The sequence below is a fragment of the Cryptomeria japonica genome, chromosome 7, assembly GCF_030272615.1.
Source record: "Cryptomeria japonica chromosome 7, Sugi_1.0, whole genome shotgun sequence".
NCBI classification, from domain to species: Eukaryota; Viridiplantae; Streptophyta; class Pinopsida; order Cupressales; family Cupressaceae; genus Cryptomeria; species Cryptomeria japonica.
The window spans coordinates 659,049,848-659,070,013 of NC_081411.1; the positions used below are offsets into that span (position 1 = coordinate 659,049,848).

The window sequence follows — 20,166 nt, forward strand, 5'->3', positions numbered from 1 at the left end:
TAGATTCATTAATTGTTTCTTAAAAATCCACAAAAAGAACTTGTAATTTATTTTTAAAAATCATCAAAAGAAGGTAATTTTTCTCAAAAACAAACAGGAAAAACAATTGTTTTGTTTTTTCATTTTCTGTTTCTTAACAAATACTTGTTTTTCAAACTAAATTATAATTGACAAACAAAATTCCTACTTGAGATTCTATGTAATTATAATTTTGACAAACAAAACTCCTTATTTTGATATTTTCCGATCGTCATATCCCCTTTACAATAAGGGGGGGGCCCTTAGCCTATTTCTTTAAATAAAATAGGCTAAGGGATAAAGGTAGGGAAATGATTTATTTTTTTTATATTTTAATTAGTCGTAATAACATTAATTTAAAACATTGTAGAAGACCAAATTAAATATTATTGTTCTAAAATGAGATGTATAAATGGACACAATAAGGCCTTATGTAATATTCTCTTAAAGTGTTTTAAGTGAACACTTTTGGAGGGGACTTACCGAAGGGTGAAGAGAATTCAAAATAGAAGGGGCCAAAATGGAGCTTATAAAACAAGGAGAATTCCTCAAAGAAAAGCATCTATTGTTTATTGAAATCAAAACTCTTTTCAGAGCTTGAGCACTTTTGTTCATCTTCTCACCCAAAGACTGAAACCCTTGGAAGTACAAGAATTCAGAGGACAAAATCTCTCTTAGTTTACAGTCAGGATTGGAGGACGAAAACCCTTTTCTTTTGAGGTGTTTTCATTAAAGAATTGCATGTGCGGAGAGTTCATAATTTATTTCCATTTTCAGTTTTGCTACAATGTGGTGTGTTTATTTCAGTATTTAGTTTGTTAGAGAAGAAATACTAGAAGATTGTTGATGTAGGCCTTCAGATTTTTTATGATTCCATTGTGGCGCAGCCACTCATTGTAACTAGATATTTATGCAGATGTTGTTCCAGTATTTTCAGTGTTTATTTCTATGTGGTTGTCGTTCCATATTATGTGAGTTTGCTACTGCACAGCCTTTCAAAAGCTGTTACTATCTGTGCATCTACTGCCATACAGTTTGCTGGGCAAAGTACCATTGTAGGGTGCTGGACATCATAGGCTCTATTGTGTAATTTTAAACCCTAGGTATGTTAATCAGATTTATATAATTGATTATGCCCTAGGTTGTAATCAGATTTGCAGTATTTTTATTAGGTCAACATAAATTAAATATGCCCTAGATTGTAATCAGATTTGCAGTATTTAATAAGCCAACATAAATCAGAAATAAAACAGTAGACAAACAAGCATACCTTGGGAAAACCTCCAAGGAGGAAAAACCCAGCATGAAAGACCCACAGGTCAGATTATATATTCTCCTCTTAAATGCACAATTACAATACTTAGCTTCTCTGTCAGATCTGATCTATTTGTGTAGCAGATCTGCTCTTTCTATGTCCTTCAAGTTGTACAACACCACCTATGTCATCTTGCACAAATTCGCACAAGTCTGAATGAATTCGCCTTCTTCCTTATTAATTTGCACCTTCTTAGCAGAGCTGTTTTCTCATTTGCTTGTAGAAAAATAGATGAATGTGTATTGACTTGCAAAATGTCACTTATTCATACACATCTTTTACTCCTTGAATGCAAGTCGGCCTCCTTGGGTTTTTGGTGTCAATAAATTAGATGGCGTGTATTTAGCATAGCGTGGGTATTGGGTTGTGCATATGATAGGGTCACGTTACCCTAGGATAGGGCCCGGTCCTAAAGGGGGTTCGGATGTTGCCTTAAGGCAATTCGAACCCATACATAACCCTAGTTACAAACAACACTCCCTCTTAACTAGGGAGGAGGAGAATACATAATCTGAACCTTTAAGTTTCATCTAGCACACAAGCATAGAATGGATCTAGCACACAAGCACACAAGCATAGGATGGTTCTAGCACACAAGCATAGAAAGTGTAATACACCAGTGGGTCTTTACATTATTACAATTATCCATCTAGCACACAAGCATAGATTGGATGTAATTCATTCTTGCACACAAGCAAGGAATGATTCAAAGTGCTACAAATAGTCACTGAGATTGAAGCTCCCTCCCAATCAGGGTATTATTACAATTATCCATCTAGCACACAAGCATAGATTGGATGTAATTCATTCTTGCACACAAGCAAGGAATGATTCAAAGTGCTACAAATAGTCACTGAGATTGAAGCTCCCTCCCAATCAGGGTTCCGTTTTCCATGACACCAAGTCTATCTTTGAAGTACTCGAACTTCACTCTGGATAAAGGTTTGGTGAGGATGTTAGCAATCTGTTCATCTGTGCTGATGTACTTTAGATGAATGGCGCCTCTCTGCACCATATCCCGAATGTAATGATAGTGTGTTTCCACATGTTTGGACCGATCATGAAATACAGGATTTACTAACATCTTTATACAGCTTTGATTATCACAATGAATGGTGGTAGGATCACTGGCTCGACCAAATAATCCAACAAGGAGCTTACGAAGCCACACTGCTTCTCTGGATGCAACAGATGCGGCAATTTACTCAGCTTCTGCAGTGCTTAATGCTACCGAAGATTGCTTTCTGCATGCCCAAGAGATCACTGCGAAGCCCAAGTTGAAGCAGATGCCTGAAGTACTTTTCCTGTCCTTGACACTTCCTGCCCAATCTGAATCTGAGTAGCCTTTCAAGAGGATTGGGGTATTAAGTGAATACTTCAGCACATAACCAATCGTGCCACGCAGGTATCTTAGAATGTGCTTGGCAGCAACCAGGTGAACATGTTTAAGTGAGCTCATGAACTAACTGAGAGCATTCACAGCATAACAAATATCTGGCCTAGTATTGACTAGGTACATCAGGGAGCCAATCAACTACCTGTACTCAGAGGGATCTGCAAAATCAGAGTTAGCTGCAGAAAAACTTAACTTCTTTAAGTTAGATTCCATAGGAGTACGCATAGGTTTACAATCTATCATTCTAAATCTTTTCAAAATATCAATAGTGTATTTTCCCTAACTTAGAAAGATTTCATTAGCTCTTTGCCATACTTCTAACCCTAGGAAGTAATGCATTAGACATTAGCTCTTTGCCATACTTCTAACCCTAGGAAGTAATGCATTAGACCTAAATCCTACATTTCAAATTCTGAGGCTAATTCCTTTTTACATCTCATGATTAATTTATTTTCACCAGTGAGGAATAAATCATCCACATACAAAACTAAAATAAGCATCTCATCATTATAAACTTTCAAGTAAATGTTAGCATCAGCATCATTCTTGGAAAATCCTAAACTTAATAAGTACTTATCAATTCTTTCATACCAAGCACGAGGAGCCTGTTTGAGCCCATATAAGGCTTTCTTCAACCTACAAACATGAGAATCTCTTTTATGGATTACATAACCTTCTGGTTGCTCAATATAGACTTCCTCCTCAATGACACCATTAAGGAAGGCTGTCTTAACGTCCATTTGATGCAGCTCCCAACCTTTGGCTGCAGCAATAGCTATTATAGACCTAATAGAAGTATATCTAGCAACAGGGGCAAAGGTTTCTTCATAATCTATTCCTTCCTTTTGAGAAAAACCACGTGCTACAAACCTAGCTTTATATTTTTCGATACTACCATCAGCATTATGTTTAATTTTAAACAACCATTTAGAGGAAACGACAGACTTACCTTTGGGTCTGGGTACAATGTCCCAGACATCATTCTTGATGATAGACCCATACTCTTCATCCATGGCTAATTTCCAAGCATGATGAGACATAGCTTCTCCAATATTGTGAGGTTCAAACTCAATTATATTGCACATCACAGAAATGTAGTTGGCGTGATTTTGGAAACTCTTGCTATTTTTGAAGGTTCCTCTGGGAGCAGCAAACCCTTCAGCATCTTGAATCGTATTTCTAACCCAAAGTGGTCTCTTCTTGCAAACTACAATATCCTGAGGTATATCGGTAGATTGCATGGGTTCTAATGGGTCATTCTGAACTTCCTGATCTGGAAGGTCAGTAGACTCCTCCTGTAACTCAGGGTTAGCATCAACTATTGAATCTTGTTTTTCCATCACCATATCATTATTGTTGGTTAATGAACCTTTAGATCTTTTGAAAGCAATATCTTCTTCAAAAGTTACATCTCTACTTACCTCAACATACCTTTGACCTGAAATGTAGATCCTGAAGGCTTTGGAAGATTCGTTGTATCCTACTAGGATGCCTTTCTTTCCAGATGGATCTAGCTTGGTTCGTTTTTCTTTAGGCACATGAACATACACAGGGCTTCCGAACATCCTTAGGTGACTGATGTCAGGTTTGATTCCTGAAAAGGCTTCTTCAGGTGTCACATCCTTTAGGACGCGATGAGGACATCTATTCTGAATATAAACTTTAACAACATTTAATTGTGTCCAGCATTGGTGTCAAGGTTTCCATAATAATCATTATTATACTTGGCGATGCTATAATCTATTTAGACATTAAAAAGCAGTTCACATTCAATCAAATATTGTTTGATAAATAGCAAATCTGAGTATTAGTTGTCACTGTTTACATCAGAAATTTCTGATTTACAAGTGTTCAGTAAATTCATCAAGGAAGTTCATATCCCTTGCATGGAAAGGAAATAAAAATATTGCAGGTTTATTTAAAATATTGAAAAGGGACAATACAACAATTTTCCAGATCAATATTGTTTACAACAAATTTGTCATTCATTAATGAATAGCACCTACAACAGAAGAGTCTATCTTCAATATGTAAAATAAATTACATTAGAATTTAAAACCTTTAATACAGTAGCAAAAATTATTATGATCCTCTTTTTAAAGGCAAAATTAATGTAGTTGAAGTACAAAACAGCTCAACCAACTAGAATCGTACAACTTTGTAAATAATTATATGACGATACAAAGAAAACATTGCATTCTTAAAAGTTACATTACACATCAAAAATCGTGCCTGAATCATGTTGTATTGGAAACAACAAAGAAAATGAAAATGAATTGACACCTGACTGGAAGGAGGTCTCAATTAAAATTTGGACAGAATTTGTAGACATCATCAAAGAAGAATGCTTACTTTGTAAAAATTACGATGACTATTGAATAGTATAAAATTTTGCATCACGCAGAACACTAGATGATGCATGATTATACCAACAAATTTCATGACTTGTTGGCAAAAGTTGATCTACACAACATTGAGTGACATAGAATTACATAGAATTCTCAGGTACTACACTGACTTTAAGTTTTACATCCACAAAGAAATGGAATTTGAAGATATATAGAACATTCAGAGTAGCCTACTATTTAGCAATCAGTATCAAAGATAGGTTCAAATTAAAAGGCACAAAAGAAAATATTCTTGGAAGTAATGGCATCGAATCCAACAAGGCCAACACATTCAGTTAAAGTCTTGGTCAAAGAAGGTTATATAGTTCATTGATGTAATACTCGCAGAGTACTCGGCGAGTTTTTTTGCTCTGCAAGTATTTACAGCTTTAACTCGCAAAAAAACTTGCAGAGTTTTTGGGAAAAATTTGCCGAGTTTTTCACAAAAACTCGGCTAATCTTTGGAAAAAACTTGGCTGCATAAAAAAAAGGCCCAAACATGTCAAAAAATTATCTAATTATTTTTTTCAAGGTACTCTCATTCTCTTCATTAGAATATATACATGAAATAAAACATTTAAGTATAAGTGCTTTAAGTTCTATTTCATGTATATATTGGCAGGATGTTTGGAAGTGGTTTCAGATCTATAGGAGTTATAATGCAAATTCTAGGTTTTGGAAGATCTTTTAAATTTTCAAACTTAGTCAAATTTCAGTAACCAGTAGCCTCCTATCAGCATAAGTCACATTTCAATATGTATTTTTCCTTTCTTATACTTTAAGTTATATTTCATGAATATATTGGCAGAATGTTTGAGAGTGGTTTCAGATTTGTAGGAGTTATAATGCAAATTCTAGGTTTTAGAAGATCTTTTAAGTTTTCAAACTTAGTCAAATTTTAGTAACCACAATGTCTTTTTTCTTTCTTATACTTTAAGTTATATTTCAAGTATATATTGGTAGGATGTTTGAGAGTAGTTTCAGATCTGTAGGAGTTATAATGCAAATTCTAGGTCTTAGAAGATCTTTTAATTTTCAGACAGACAAATTTTAGTAATCAGGAGGCTCAAATTTCAGTAATCAGTAGGCTCCTATCAGCATTCTCTCGCTCTCTCTGCCTCACTCACTTTATCTGCCCCAAATTCTAGACCTATCTATCTTCCCATCACTCTTCCTCCATCTCCTCTCTCTACCACTCTCTATCTCACTCTCTCCTCTCTCCCCCAAGATCTAGACCTCTCTCTCTACCTCTCTCTCTCTCTCACCCTCAAACCCCTGCAAGGGGTGCTATGCTCAACCTCATTTTGGCGAGGTAGAGGAGGCACATCAGACTCCTAGACTAGACCCTCTAGTTCTATCTCTCCCCTGTTTTTCACTAGAGCTAAGAAGAGGAAGATGTAAAATGTTTTGATGTAGTATTTACTTTTAGTTTTAGAAAAACAATTTTCTATTTCATTTTGTTTCAGTCTATTAGCCACCAGCATTACATAAGAGGATGCCATTTTGTACCCAATTTGCATTTAAATCAATCAAATATATCTAGACCAATGTTACCCGGGGACGTGTTTCCGGCAAAATTTGACCTGTCTCAAAAACTCGGAAACTTTCAGAAACCCGTACTCTGGCTGTCCCATATATCAATGATTGAATTTTGATTATTTGTTTGATTTCCACTCTCATGCAAACTCTCAATTTAAATTATTTAACACAAACGTTATATTTTAAGGTTTTATAATGTATATAAGCATGCTTTATCCATGTTTTTATACGAATATTTAAAATTTCCCTATATATTTTATTTTTTCCCTATTTTTTATATAGCTGTCCCCACTGCCATCCCCTACCGTCCCCTACTCTAGGAAAAAAATATCCGTCCCAGAAACCCGTTTCCCCGTCCCCCCATCTCGGAAACGCGGGATAACATAGATCTAGACTTAGCTTGTTTCTTTTGTGTTCTCCTCACTAAATTTTTGCAAAAAAAATGCATTTCTAATTAAATTTAAGCACTTTTTTAAGTTGCCGAGTTTTTGCTGAGTACTGGCCGAGTTTTTCTCGAAATTTTTTTTCAAGCCTTCGCGAGTTTTTGCTTTTGGCGAGTAGTTCAACTATACTTATACTAGATAAAAGTCCAAGGGCATGGGAAAGTTGTGTGACATTTACAAGGGCAAGTGGTACTTAAATGAAGAATTTCATGCTAGACAAGCACTACTGAACAAGGCACAGACCTCGTTACCAAATTTAAAACCATCCCACCCATCAGCATTGACGCCATCACCGATGTTAGACAAGGTAATGTAAATCACAGGCCCATCCTAATAGTCAGAATGGCATAAGCTTCTTCTTTAAAGTCAAAGCTGGGAGAAAATTTATTACACTGACATCTACGGATGAAGGGAAGATCCCGACACTATATTTTGGATAGGGGTAATCAGAAGAACCTAGTTTCATAGGACCTCATCAACAGATTAAGTCTGGAAACAACACCTCACTCTCAAACCACATAAATGGATAGGTATATTAGAGTAGATATTATGTGTGAAACTACAGTGTCATCTCCCACATGCAATCAAGAGGTTGCAGAATGTAACCATCTGCCACATGGCAACCTAGTACTCGTTGGTGTTCTATTCAACCAACCTTCTAGGTGGGAAAGTCACAATGCCCATCAATCTACAGCCCATGCCATCATTAACACCATATCAATCAGACTAACAAAATTTTGAGGTAACCCTTCTAAGAAAATATCTTTGATCAATGTGAAGAAGTTTGTAGCTGTATGGCCAATACCAAGATTTACATTAGCTTTCTTCTCAAAATAAGTTATCTCTGGAAGAAATTCGACAACTAAGGGATAAGAACTAACAGCTACAGAACAACTTTAGTCTTATCATGAAGCAAATTACAAAAATGAAAAAGAATCTTTTACAACTTAAAAACCCTATCATCAAAGGATTGCTTCAAACAGAAGAAACATGCATCCAACCTATGGCAAAAACTCCATGTATTAGTTCCAAGGAAGAAATGTTGATCGATTAAGCTGAAGATAAAGATGATATCAACAAAAAATCCAAAATAGAAATAAAGACATCATTCAGCAATTTCAAATAATAGTAACACACCAAAAAAATTGGTTTCAAGTCAGTAAAGACAATGGATACACAAGTCAAGCTCTTGGTTGAAATGGCAAGGGAATTGGGAAGCATCTTGAGGCCAAAAACGAGACCCAAGAATTTTGGTTTTGAGTAACACTGAGGATTCTTCTTAGCCCATCATGAGCACATGTTGATCCAATGGCATCCCTATTCATATAGGGTCAGAATCAACAAAAATGCATTTTGGATTGCTTAGCCCAGGAAAGTAGAAAAAAAAATAACTTCCTACACTAAAAATCTATTAAGTTTATCAGAAATTAGAACTAGAATAAGGTGCTCATTGCTTCCAAGGGATATTTAATCCAAGAGGATCTCCTTGCTAGGGTCCAAGATCCCTTCATTGTCGATCAATCTCAAAATTGTTTAACATGTCAATAAGCTTGGGTTATGCTCTAAATTCCAGGAGCATCAAAAATATGCAATACAAAAACAATGCAAAGGGCCATGAAATTGCACATTACAAACATGTTGAAATTTTGAATCTCAAAACAACTGAAATTTTGTATTTTTATGAGTTTCATGTAACATCAGATCCCCTTGACTTCTTAGAGAAATCCTTGTCACCTGGCCTTTCCAATTCCAAGGTAAAAATCAGTGTATTAGCTTCAAATCTCTTTTCAGAGATTGATATCATCTTGTGAACTACTTTCAGTTTCATTAAAACTTCATTAGATAGCAGTATCAGGTATTCATGATGTTCATTTCCTTTGGCTCAATTCATTGCTAGAATTTTAATTTTCTACAATTTGGTGGGACACATCTACCAGATTTTGATTTCAAATCCAAATCATGCAAACAGAGAGAATCCAAGGAATAACATTATAATCTGCAATCTTCTTATTGAAACCAGTCCAAAAACCACTAAAAAAGCACATCAATCATACAATAGTGAAAATAGAACTAAAGAATCAATTTACCATACATAAAAATCACTTATGATTTGTTAACAGTAATATGAAATAGGTAACATCAAAATAATACTATCAATTACTATTTGTTAACTTCTTACAACATCAATACCTTTCAAAAACTAGCATTAAACAAAAAGATGCAATTGTTAACTTCTTACAGCATCAATACCTTTCAAAAACTAGCATTAACAAAAAAGATACAAATCTCATTTGAGAACCTTACTTGACTTAAACCAGAGTACAAGCAGCCCTCAAAAATAAATTGATTCATAACTAAAGGGAACTGAAAATACATCACCCAACTCAGAGACTCTATATAAAAGAAAAATTACTACAGCATCCAGTTCAAACACCCTACCTGCGTACCCCATGTTATTGGAAGGATTAAAACTACCAGGCCTCTTTTCAGGTGCACACAAATGTAAGAACAATCAGGCAAATAATTTCACTGAGAAACAGTCACATGATGACGACAAGATTTATACAAGAGACAAGCTAATCCCTTTCCTGTAGAGATAATCTCAGTAAATGTAATACAAATTAATACAAAACCAATAAATTTCTAATGGAAGGTACCTGCAATTTTTGTTGCAAGAATTACTGGATTCAAAATTCAAATCATACATGCAAATAGATCATATGCTGCAGATCGCTAATATAAAAGTCATTAACTAATTTAGTTACATACCTCAGTTTCCCTACATACGCATTACTTCCTTGGGACAGATCTTCAGCATCAAGAGAGATTATGTATTCAACGCTAGTAGCATGTCTAAACCTCCTTGCAGCCAAAAGAAACTTCCCTTTATCCATTATGGCTGCAGATTCAACTTGCAATGAGATTGACAATAAAATTAAATTTTGAAAATTATTGACAGAGAGAGAAAAAAACAAAAGAACATTAAATATAGAAAATAACTTATATTGGCAAATCTTCAATAGACTTTGGCTCAAAGATTTAACAGGTAACAGATGGATCTGAATAATTAATAATTAGCATCTTCAGTTTCAAACTTAAATTAGAGAGCTACTCCAGATATAATATAAAATATTTTTGTTCGGCCTATTTGCTTTATTCCATTATATAAAAATGCTTGGAAACAGATTGAAGGTCAAATGAATTTCATAGAACTTGACACTGCATTTCCTTTCTAGTAAATTTTACAAACAAATTCTAAATTTAAATGTATCACATATACAAAACATTTTGACCTTCCTAAAGGAATCCCCAGAAACTTGATTTAAATCCTCTGTTCACCTTTTTGGCAAAATTTAGGAATTTTCTGCCAATGCACAGGCATCTCTATAATTTTCAACTTGTAAATACAGAGAGAAATATAAAAGATCTCTGGATTTCACTTGGAAATTTTTATCATCAACAGTTTCGATCAAACTTCATGATCCAAAACGTTGTTGATAAAAATTGCGGAGTCAAATCCACAAATCTGTTATATGTTAATATGGACTGTGGAAATTTCATGCTTTTACAGAGAAATATCAAATCTCAAGTAGCATTCCATTAACACAGAAATGACAAAGCATGGAAAAAGTGAAGTGCTTTCAATTAGATGGGTTTAAAACAGGAAAAACATGGCAAAAACAAAGTAAATGATATAATATTTAATAAAAACAGCAAAGAAAAAAAATATATGTTATTACTTTTCATACCAAACATAGTATACATTATATACAAAATGTCGAGAATATAGCAAGATGGAACCATCCTTAAACAGGTAAAAGGACTATTTCAACTCTAGATGCAATGCTTTTAATTTAATGAATCAGAATTTTAATTTTTGTGTGTGTGCAATTGCAATGCAGTGTTTTCTGAGTAACAAAGTCTTTTTGGAACAGAATGCAGATTTGATTGGGTGCCAGGTTTGACCCTTTCATTGTACAATGTACACCATGGTAAAATTGACAGTTTGCAATTTCTCTCATCCTTTGTTGTATAATGCTTACTATGCTTAAGTATGCTTCAGTTTTAGGTTTATTTTAGCAACCATATTTATCTTATTCTCTGCTGCCTTTCACAGAGATGTTGAACTCTCAGGAAAATATCGGTCTTCAATCATGGATAGTCAGTAACACGTGACATAAAACGAAATCATAATCAAAGAAATAATTCAATAAAAAAAATCCAACAAGCCTTACAGATCTCTTATTCTAAAAGCCAAAAACCACTCTTATGTTTTTCAAGTTTATAGATCCAAATTACAGAAAATATCATGGCCAATCCAATGCTGTATAGCCTTTGAGTCATAATACTTCCAGATGAACTTTGACATCGAGATTAAAGCTTCAAAACATAAAACCTATTTAGTTTTCTGCAATGTTGGATGATCTAAGCACAACTTCTCTCTTTCCATACAAGCTTCAACAGACTGCATTACTGTAAACTGCAAACAAGCAAGGAACAGTGCCTCCTCAAACTCATGTCCACCATGCCAGGGCTTGGTGATAATCTTTGACTCAATAACAAGAGAGAAAATTATATTAAAATAAAATGAACAAACATATCTCCTGTAAATCAATTGTACTTAAACATCACTGGACCTCATGATCTACAACATGTCAAATACTTAACAGGCTGTATAATTGACAACATCCAAGAAACTACTACTCTCCAACTAACAAAATAGAATTAGTAGGCGAACACACCTTGTCAAGCCTTTCATTATAGCACTTAAAGGCATACCAAATCCATCATCCTGTCATGCATAATACCAGAAATACAATAAAACAACTCAGTTATTGTCTCTGACATTCTGTGCCAATCTTGTGTCCATTTTCATCCGAGTCAAGGAGCTGGTATGTTAATTATATACAGAAAATCTGTAACTAATAAGTGGTAAGTAATTTTCATTGATAGAACTGTTAAACTGTGTTAACATCTTGTAAGAATTCTTTGTGGCCATTTTTAAAATCAGACTACCCACATGCAAAATTTGATGGAAATATTTTCGAATGATGCTCTTGCCTTCAAAGTTACTGTTCTTAGATTGATTTTGCTATAAAACATCTCAAGACCTAAGCAATTCAATTTTTACATAAATATGAAGCATTCAGAAACATCCACATGACCAAGACAATGGCAACCTCTTTGGAACTGCAGCATTAAATCTTGCCAAATATATAACCAGCTGCATAGCATACTAAAATAAAAAGTGATACTGCATGACCAATGGAAGCTGCCAAATTTTGCATCCCCAGAGCCACAATTCAATGAAAGTTTCTGAGTGAAAAACAAGTTTAAGTTTCGTGTGAATGTTAAAGTTCGAATTTTATATGGTTACTGGTACTCCAAATGGCTTTTCTAGGTATAAAGAATTTACCTAAAATTGCACAAACATGACATTTTATCCAGGCTCTGATCTAATCACAGAGTTGAGCCAAGATTTCATTCAAAAAGAACATCACAGGTGCTGAATCCTTCCACTTCCAAACACCTAATTTAATTGATAATTCTAATGCTAATGTTTTTTGGCATTTGCTGATTCTGGAATTACCGATATCAAATTCTAAAAGATAAACCTATATTAATTTGTCATTCCTTTACTGACATTGGCGTCAATTCTTTTGAATCTTTCCTCATTGGGGAGAAGCTCATGCCCTAGTGCAGCTTATCATAACTGAGCACAGAGAAAGCAAAAACTGATTGCACGCCAGGGTTTGAATTTCATATTAATGCCAGATATATTTTTCTTTGCAAATTCTTCTACCATCAGCCTCAAAGAGTCAAACAAAAAATTGGTTCCCTCACATGTTAAATTTCAAGATGGAAATTCCTGATCACAACAATGCATCCAAATAAATCGGCAATTGAATGTCCATAAGTGCTACTGCGTGATGTCCCATTCTAGTTGACATCCGTCAGCTGAGTAGATTAGCCTATCACTGACCCTCGTAGGCTGATGAGGTTGGGTAGAGGGTCCTCCAGAGTTTGATTCACCATCTTCAAAGCGAGCACTCCAGGTTTGGTTTTTGTTTGGGATCTCCAGGACTCCGTTTGAGATACTTTCTATTTTTAGCAGTCCTACTGTTTATAGCCAGTGGGTTGGGCAAGGGCAGATTATGGTTTGGCAGTCTCCAGTTCAGACGGCAGGCATTTCTGATGAATTCTTAGAGAGATTAATATTTAATTATTTTAATTAAATATTAAATGGTGAACTTTAATGTTTTAAATATTTTAGAAGTCACTTTAAGTTATAACTTAAGTGAGGGTCTATTTCTCATCAGATGGGGCCAGTTTTTATATTAAATGGAAAATGATTTATTTTTTGACACTTCAATAGTCAAAAATAAATAATAAAAGTTAAAACATCATTAAAGGCCAAATCGTACCTTTCTTGGGAATCGCGCCAACCCTAAATGGAGAAGATTAAAGAAGATTTTAGGTCTTCTTTTCTTTATGCTAAGTTTTGAGATAATTTGCTTTGGAGCTCTGAGAGGAGTTTTGGCCTAGGGTTTCAACAGAAGATTCTTTTGCAGTGATCAGAGGTATCGGTACAGGAAAACGTGGGATTCTTGTGCAACAGCATCAGAGGTTGTGAAATATCAGCTGATCTTGCTCTTCCAGTTGGTTTCATTCAAAAGCCAAGTTTGTGCTTATTAATCAAAGAGGCGCCGCCTTTTCTCCAGTATTAGGCTGCAGCAACAAGAGGGAAACAGAGGCATCCATGAGAGATTGTTTATCAGTGGTTGTACGGCTGCCTGGAAAGTAGCGCCAAACACCAGAAGGGCTACGATTTTCATATTGGAGGAACCAAAACAATATAAAAGAATAGTAGAAGGGACGCCTTGCCTATGTCTCTCCATCGGGCTAACATGCAAGTGATTCGGGTCAATTGGGAATAAATTATGGCTTGCTGTCATAAAAACTGTGTATGACCAGCAGTAAGGAAATAAGGGTTTTAACAGAATGTCCTGGTATTTATCAGTTCTTCTCTTGCTTTGTTTGTTTATGTATTGAGCATTAATAAATGATGAACAGATGTAATAAGGGTTTGATCAGTATTGTTGAGTTATAAATTGATTTCCAGCAAATACCCATAGTTGCTTTTTGTGCTTAAGTTTGTCAAAATTATATTTGTTGTTACAAATTTGCAAAGAACACACTCAAAACGCAACACGTTCAGTTAAACGTCAGTTGTCTCAGTTGAGAGCCTTGTAAGGTTCCTACAGTGGTATCAAAGCTAAATCCTGCCATCCTAAGGGTTTAGCAATTACATGCAGTCGCAGGAAACGGGTTCACATAGGTATTACACACGCAGCAGAGCCTTTCGTGAACGAGAACAGAGTCTTAACAGGCAGTCAGATACTATGGGTGAAAGGCATACAGGCAACCCAACTAGAGGTCACAGAGCTGAGGATGAGGAGACGAGAATTTTTTAGGACTATGGCTACGGGGCAGCATCAGGTTGCTCAAGCTTTACAGGCACTCACCACCATGATGGAGCGTATAAATCCTCCAAACCGAAACAATCAAGAACCAGAGGACAATAGGAGTGTAGCCAATATTCCTAGACCTCACAGGGTAGCTACACGCACAGTTGACAGGCCTTCAAGGCCTAATTTCTTGGCAGAAGAACCTGAGGATGTTGCCAGAGCTGAGGCAGAGCTTGTCTTTGTTGATAATGTTATGACGGTACATGATGAGTGGAGTCTTCTTCCACCTAATGTGAGGCAGAATCTGAATTTTGATCAGTTCATGAGGCAAAAACAGGAGGTAGAGAGAAACAGGCAAGAGAGGAGGCCTCGTTTCCAACATAGAGATCTTGAGTTTGCCACAAGCAAGCTCACTCTACCTTATTATGATGGCAGCGGTGCAGTTACAGCTAGATCTTGGATCCATAAATTGGATACATACTTCACACTGAGACCATCAATTAAGTTTGCACCCTGTTGACGTGTATTTTGTACACTATCAAACACAGAATAAAATACCCAAGGGTACCTTATCCTCTCTTGAATAAAGCCTCCAATGCTGAAGATGTCGCGAAAAGGATCAATCGGGATGACTTCAAGGTTCTTGTATGTAGGGTCTCTGCGTGTGGATAAGCACCAGTGGTCGTTGTGAATGCTGTTTCATCAAGGGGCCTTACGTATCCGAATTGCAGGAACAGAAATTTCCTAAAACTAACAAGTTCTCAAAAAAGATCAAAAGATAGGGTTTGCAAGAGATGAATTCTAATCTAATCCTAAGAATGACTCAATGTAGGCTAGACTTGGTAAGATTCTACCAATTTCAATATTGCCAAGGAATAACAACTCTACTGAAATTGATGCGATCTTCTAAGGTGACTAATGATTTTTTCAATTCATCAAGAATCATAGACACTACCATGAAGGTACATATCAATAGTTCAATAATGATTGAAGGTTTAAGCAATCCAAATATCTCCAGTTGACCACACAAGGCATTCTTACAATCAGTAAGAAGCTAGTGGTTTGGAACGTGAATCTCACCAAAGATCAAGCCCAACACTTAGTCCTTCAAACTCTAATATCACTTCGACCGAGAATGATTCAAGAAAGTAAACAACCATGAAAATAGCCACAAGGATTGCAATAAAACACCATAACATCAATATTTTATTGATCTCAAAGCCAAAATAGACAACAATTGCTTGAAATTCTTTCCTCAATGCTCAATCTTGCTACAAAATAACTTTCTTCTCTCCAAAAGCTCTAATCTTCTAAATTCTAACTATCCACTCTAATATCTATTTCTAATTACAAAATGAAAATGAGTGAGGGTATATATAGCATCCTCAATTACAATGAACGGCCTAGATCAAAAAAAGATCAACGGCTGAGATTTTGACACCTAAACCCTAATTAGGGTTTGTTACAAAAAGTTCCCTTTTTATTGAACAATATTAAATGCATAGACAAATATTAATTGGCACAAAAATCTAGGAAACATAGACCAATGATAATTAAGGTGCCACATCATCTACAACAACTTCTCTTCTAGAACCTTATTCCCTTTCCAATGCTCTTTCTTAGCATATGCAATGAATCTAGACACAATTCCTTCAATCTCAGCAATAGGAATCTCGGGAAGATTCCTCATTCGTTCCTCCAAGTGGATAACCTGATCAAAGGCCTTGAGAAGAGCCGCATCCCATCCAGGTTCAAGTTCCTTGATCTTCTCAATCAGGAGCATAGTAGCAAACATTTGATCCCGTTGCCCATCTGTGATGACATTCTCATCTTTGCAAAAGATGACCTTGACTCTTTCTTCCAACTCTTGAAGATCCACATCTGTCTCAACTTTGATCCTCCTGCCAAGGATAGTACATAACACCTCAAACACCTTGTCCTGAATTGGATGGATGACTCCTTCAACTTGATTGCATTTGGTGCTAATGTCTTCAAAAAGAACCTCCTTCATCTGGAGTAGAGTTGACCACTGAAGTAAATTATGAGCTCCTCCATCCATTATCTTTTCTTGTGCTAGGATCTTTCTTGGTGTTTGCCTGATTACTTGTAGAACAGAAATGATAACATCTCTAGTGTGGGCAAAGGCGGCTACTGTTATCATTAGGTTGTGGATGATCTCAAGGACCTAGATACCTCGGTGGATTGTTTGCATCATTCTTGTTGCAAATTCAATGGCAACTGTGTGGGATTTATCAATCCAAGAGCTCATAAGCTGAACCAAGCTCTTGACTCTCTCTGCCTCGCCAACTGATTCAAGGGGAAGTGCTTGCATAGGAGACACTGCTGGATCTTGACGTCCCAAGGGCTGATTGAGATGGCTAAAGTAGCCTCTCCAAGCACCGACCTCTTTTTCAAGCTTTCTATTCTTTTCCATTTCTTCTCTAAGCTTGTCTTTAAGTGCCTCAAATGAATCGGTTGCCTCATCCAGTGCCTGCTCAGCAGTGAGTGGACCAAGTTCAAATGTTTCTACATCATACTCCTCTGCCAGGATTTCACCTTCATACTTGTCCGCTGCTGGTGTAGCTATCTGTAACTTCCTGGACCCTGTCTCATCTCTGATCATCTTGGACATCTTGGTGGCCTTCTTCTTCTCTGTTACTTCCTGAGAATTTCCTACAAGGCTCTCTAAGTCAATCACATTATCTTCATCCTCAATCACAATCACCCTTGTCAATCTCTCCTTCAACCAATCTGGAATGGCGGATCTTGTCTCTCTAACTTGTATTTCTTTAGGCAAAGGTTCTTCTTCTCGGAGAGGAGATGTCACTTCATCATCATTCTTGTCTTCATGTAGCTCATTGACTTGGGGAGATCGACTTGATGAATGCTGGGGTGCCTTCCCTTTTTCAGGTCTATCATTTTGTACTATTGACTCCATAGACTCATCCACCTCAGGCATCTTCATCTCTTGTCCTTCAACTTGACTTGTCCTTTTCTCATGTCGAGATGATGTACCTGATGAGCGATCTCGATTAGCCTCTTGCTTCTTCTTGGAGGGTTCCCTTTTCTCAGGTCTTTCTTTCCTCTTCGCACCTCTAGGATGAGAATTGTCTTCACTTGCGCTTGCTCCTCCTTCTTCTGGTCTTTCCTCCAAAGTATAAGTCATTGGTATGCTCTGCTCTCTTAATTTTTTATGTTGTACATCCACCCATCTGCGAGTACATGATAGAATTGGAGCCATCAAAGCTCTCAGGTCTGTAATCTCAGGTTCATTCCAATCTATCTTTATTGCTTTGTCTTCCCTGTCATAGGATGATTGGATATGTCTACCACTGTCCTGAGCTTGATCGGCCACTCTGTAAACTCTGCATTTCCTGATGAAATCTAAAGGTAATCTGGAATGCATTTTTCTTTTCACTTCTAAATCACTTGAGAGATTCATCCCAAAGTCTTCTACCTGAAATTCGTGCTTGTACTTCCTACCATATGCCTCTTTTATATACCCATAAGGATCAAAAGTCTCCCTTGAGGCAAAGAATGCGAATGAATATGAGGCCAACTCCCTCTCTGCATCATCCAAGGCTAGAGCATTAGGACATACCTCAACTAGATTCCCCAATATGATGGGCACGGGAGCTCCATTTCTATGCCTGTGTCTGAATGTCTTCGCATAGTCTGCCAACTGCCTAGCCACCTCAAGTAGCACTATCTTGTCTGTCGGATACCTCGGCAACATGTAGGGAGGTGAAGGACATCCATGGACTCTGATATATGTAAACTTTTGAAACTGGATGAACCAAGCACCGTACCTCTTTATAAGTTCTTGTGCATCTTGAGATAGCCGATTGTGAATCCCGCCTTACAATATCCCAGTGATGTTCATCGTGAAGGTATCATTGACTAACTTGTAGTCACTTCCTGGTGGATGATGCAAATGAACATAAGACTCACAAACTCTGACTTCCCCAGGTCCTCTCCCAATCACTCCTCTGTGAGGTAGTCCCGCATATTCGAAACTCCTGATCAAGGCATATATGATGTATGAACTCATGTGGAAGGACTTGGTAGCCTTCAGTCTCCTTAACTGCACGTCCAAGCAATGGCTAATAATTCTAGCCCAATGAATTGTTCCTTTTCCTTGAACTAGCACTTGGATGAAGTAGAACATCCACCTCTCAAAATAGAAGGCCTGAGGAGCCCCTGTAACTCGATTGAGCAAAGTTATCAAATCTCTGTACTCCTCCTGGAAGTCGATCCTATGTGGTGTGTTGGGAATCTTGCTCAGGCGAGGACGACTTTTGAGTAACCAACTCTTATTGATGATGTTTAAGCAACAGTCTGGATCATCTTCATACATGGACCTGGCTCCTTCTAGGCTCTTGTAAATCATATCTTTATGCTCTAGAAGATGGAGAGCCTCACTTATAGCCTCCTCTGAAAGGTAAGCCAAAGTGTTCCCTTCCTGGGACACAATTGATCTTGATTGTGGGTCATAACGGCGAGCACACTCGATCATCAGCTCATGGCACTGAACTGCTGGAGGAAAACCGGCCGCCTTGATGATGCCACTTTCAATTATTCTCCTTGCGACGGGTGATGGCTTGCCAATTTAAGGGACCTCCCGAAACTTCCTGACACTGAAGTTTCCCAAGTTGGTATCTCCAATGTTGCTCCACTTTGACACGATTTTAGTCTCCAATTCTTCACTCCTCTGATCTTCCTTCATGAGGGTTGGACGACTAGTGGATGCTCCTGCCTTTGGGGTTGCCATCTTGACACCTACACAACATTTCATAATGAGTAATATATTTTGCAACGTAGAAATATAGAGTAGAAAGGAAGATTTAAGATTTTAATTAGGAAACTTCATGATAAATCTGAGTTATCATTTCCTAATTAACTACGCAACTTTCAAAAAACTTGAAGTTCAAAATTCAAAATTTCAACATTGGGACTAGGACGATCTCGCCATACCTCCACTTGAGAATTAATTCTAAAAAACGATGCAAAAATAAGGAGAATTTGCTAGGCAAAATGTAGATTGGAGTCCTTCCTTTAGCAAAATGTGCCTCCTTTAGTCTTCACAAGCATCAACTCCATCACCTTTAGTCTTCAACACTTGAGGAAAATTCGTTCCAAATAGGCCAGCTTTCGCACTTCTTCTTTGCTTCTCCAAATCGCACTTGAAACAATGAGTGAATGATTTGAATAATGAAAACATGCCCCAAATATATAGAGCGCTCACCATTTCACCTCCCCATAGGCCGACTTGATGAAAATAGGCCAAAAAAAATAAATAAAATTAAAAAGGAAAAGGCCGACTTAATAAAATAATAAAAATGATACCTCAAGCGCTCCCTTTTTTAATTTTAATTTAATAAAAATTAATTTTAAATGCCTTAATAATAATAAAAAAAATCGATCTTCCAAGGCTTAAAATTAATTATTAAATGCTATGCACTTTTATTAAATGCCAATTTAATTAATTCTTTTTTCAAATATTTCGAAGTTTGATGATTTTGGCATTTCATGCGATTTGGAGGATGTTAACGTTGGGACATTGCAAAATAAAGAATGCACATGTTAAGCGCTCTGGTCC

General features: G+C 36.6%; 1 protein-coding gene across 2 annotated transcripts in view; it reads right to left on the reverse strand.

Moving 5' to 3' along the window:
- Positions 1-20,166, reverse strand: part of LOC131071200 (tubby-like F-box protein 1) — a 38,689-nt gene that overhangs the window by 5,944 nt on the left and 12,579 nt on the right. Inside the window, exon 3 of one of the 2 annotated variants that reach the window (XM_058006928.2) lies at positions 9,868-10,009. In XM_058006928.2, coding sequence (XP_057862911.2) covers positions 9,868-10,009 — 142 coding nt within the window. The remainder of the gene's footprint in view (positions 1-9,867; positions 10,010-20,166) is intronic. The other variant, XM_058006929.2, reaches the window with a different exon arrangement.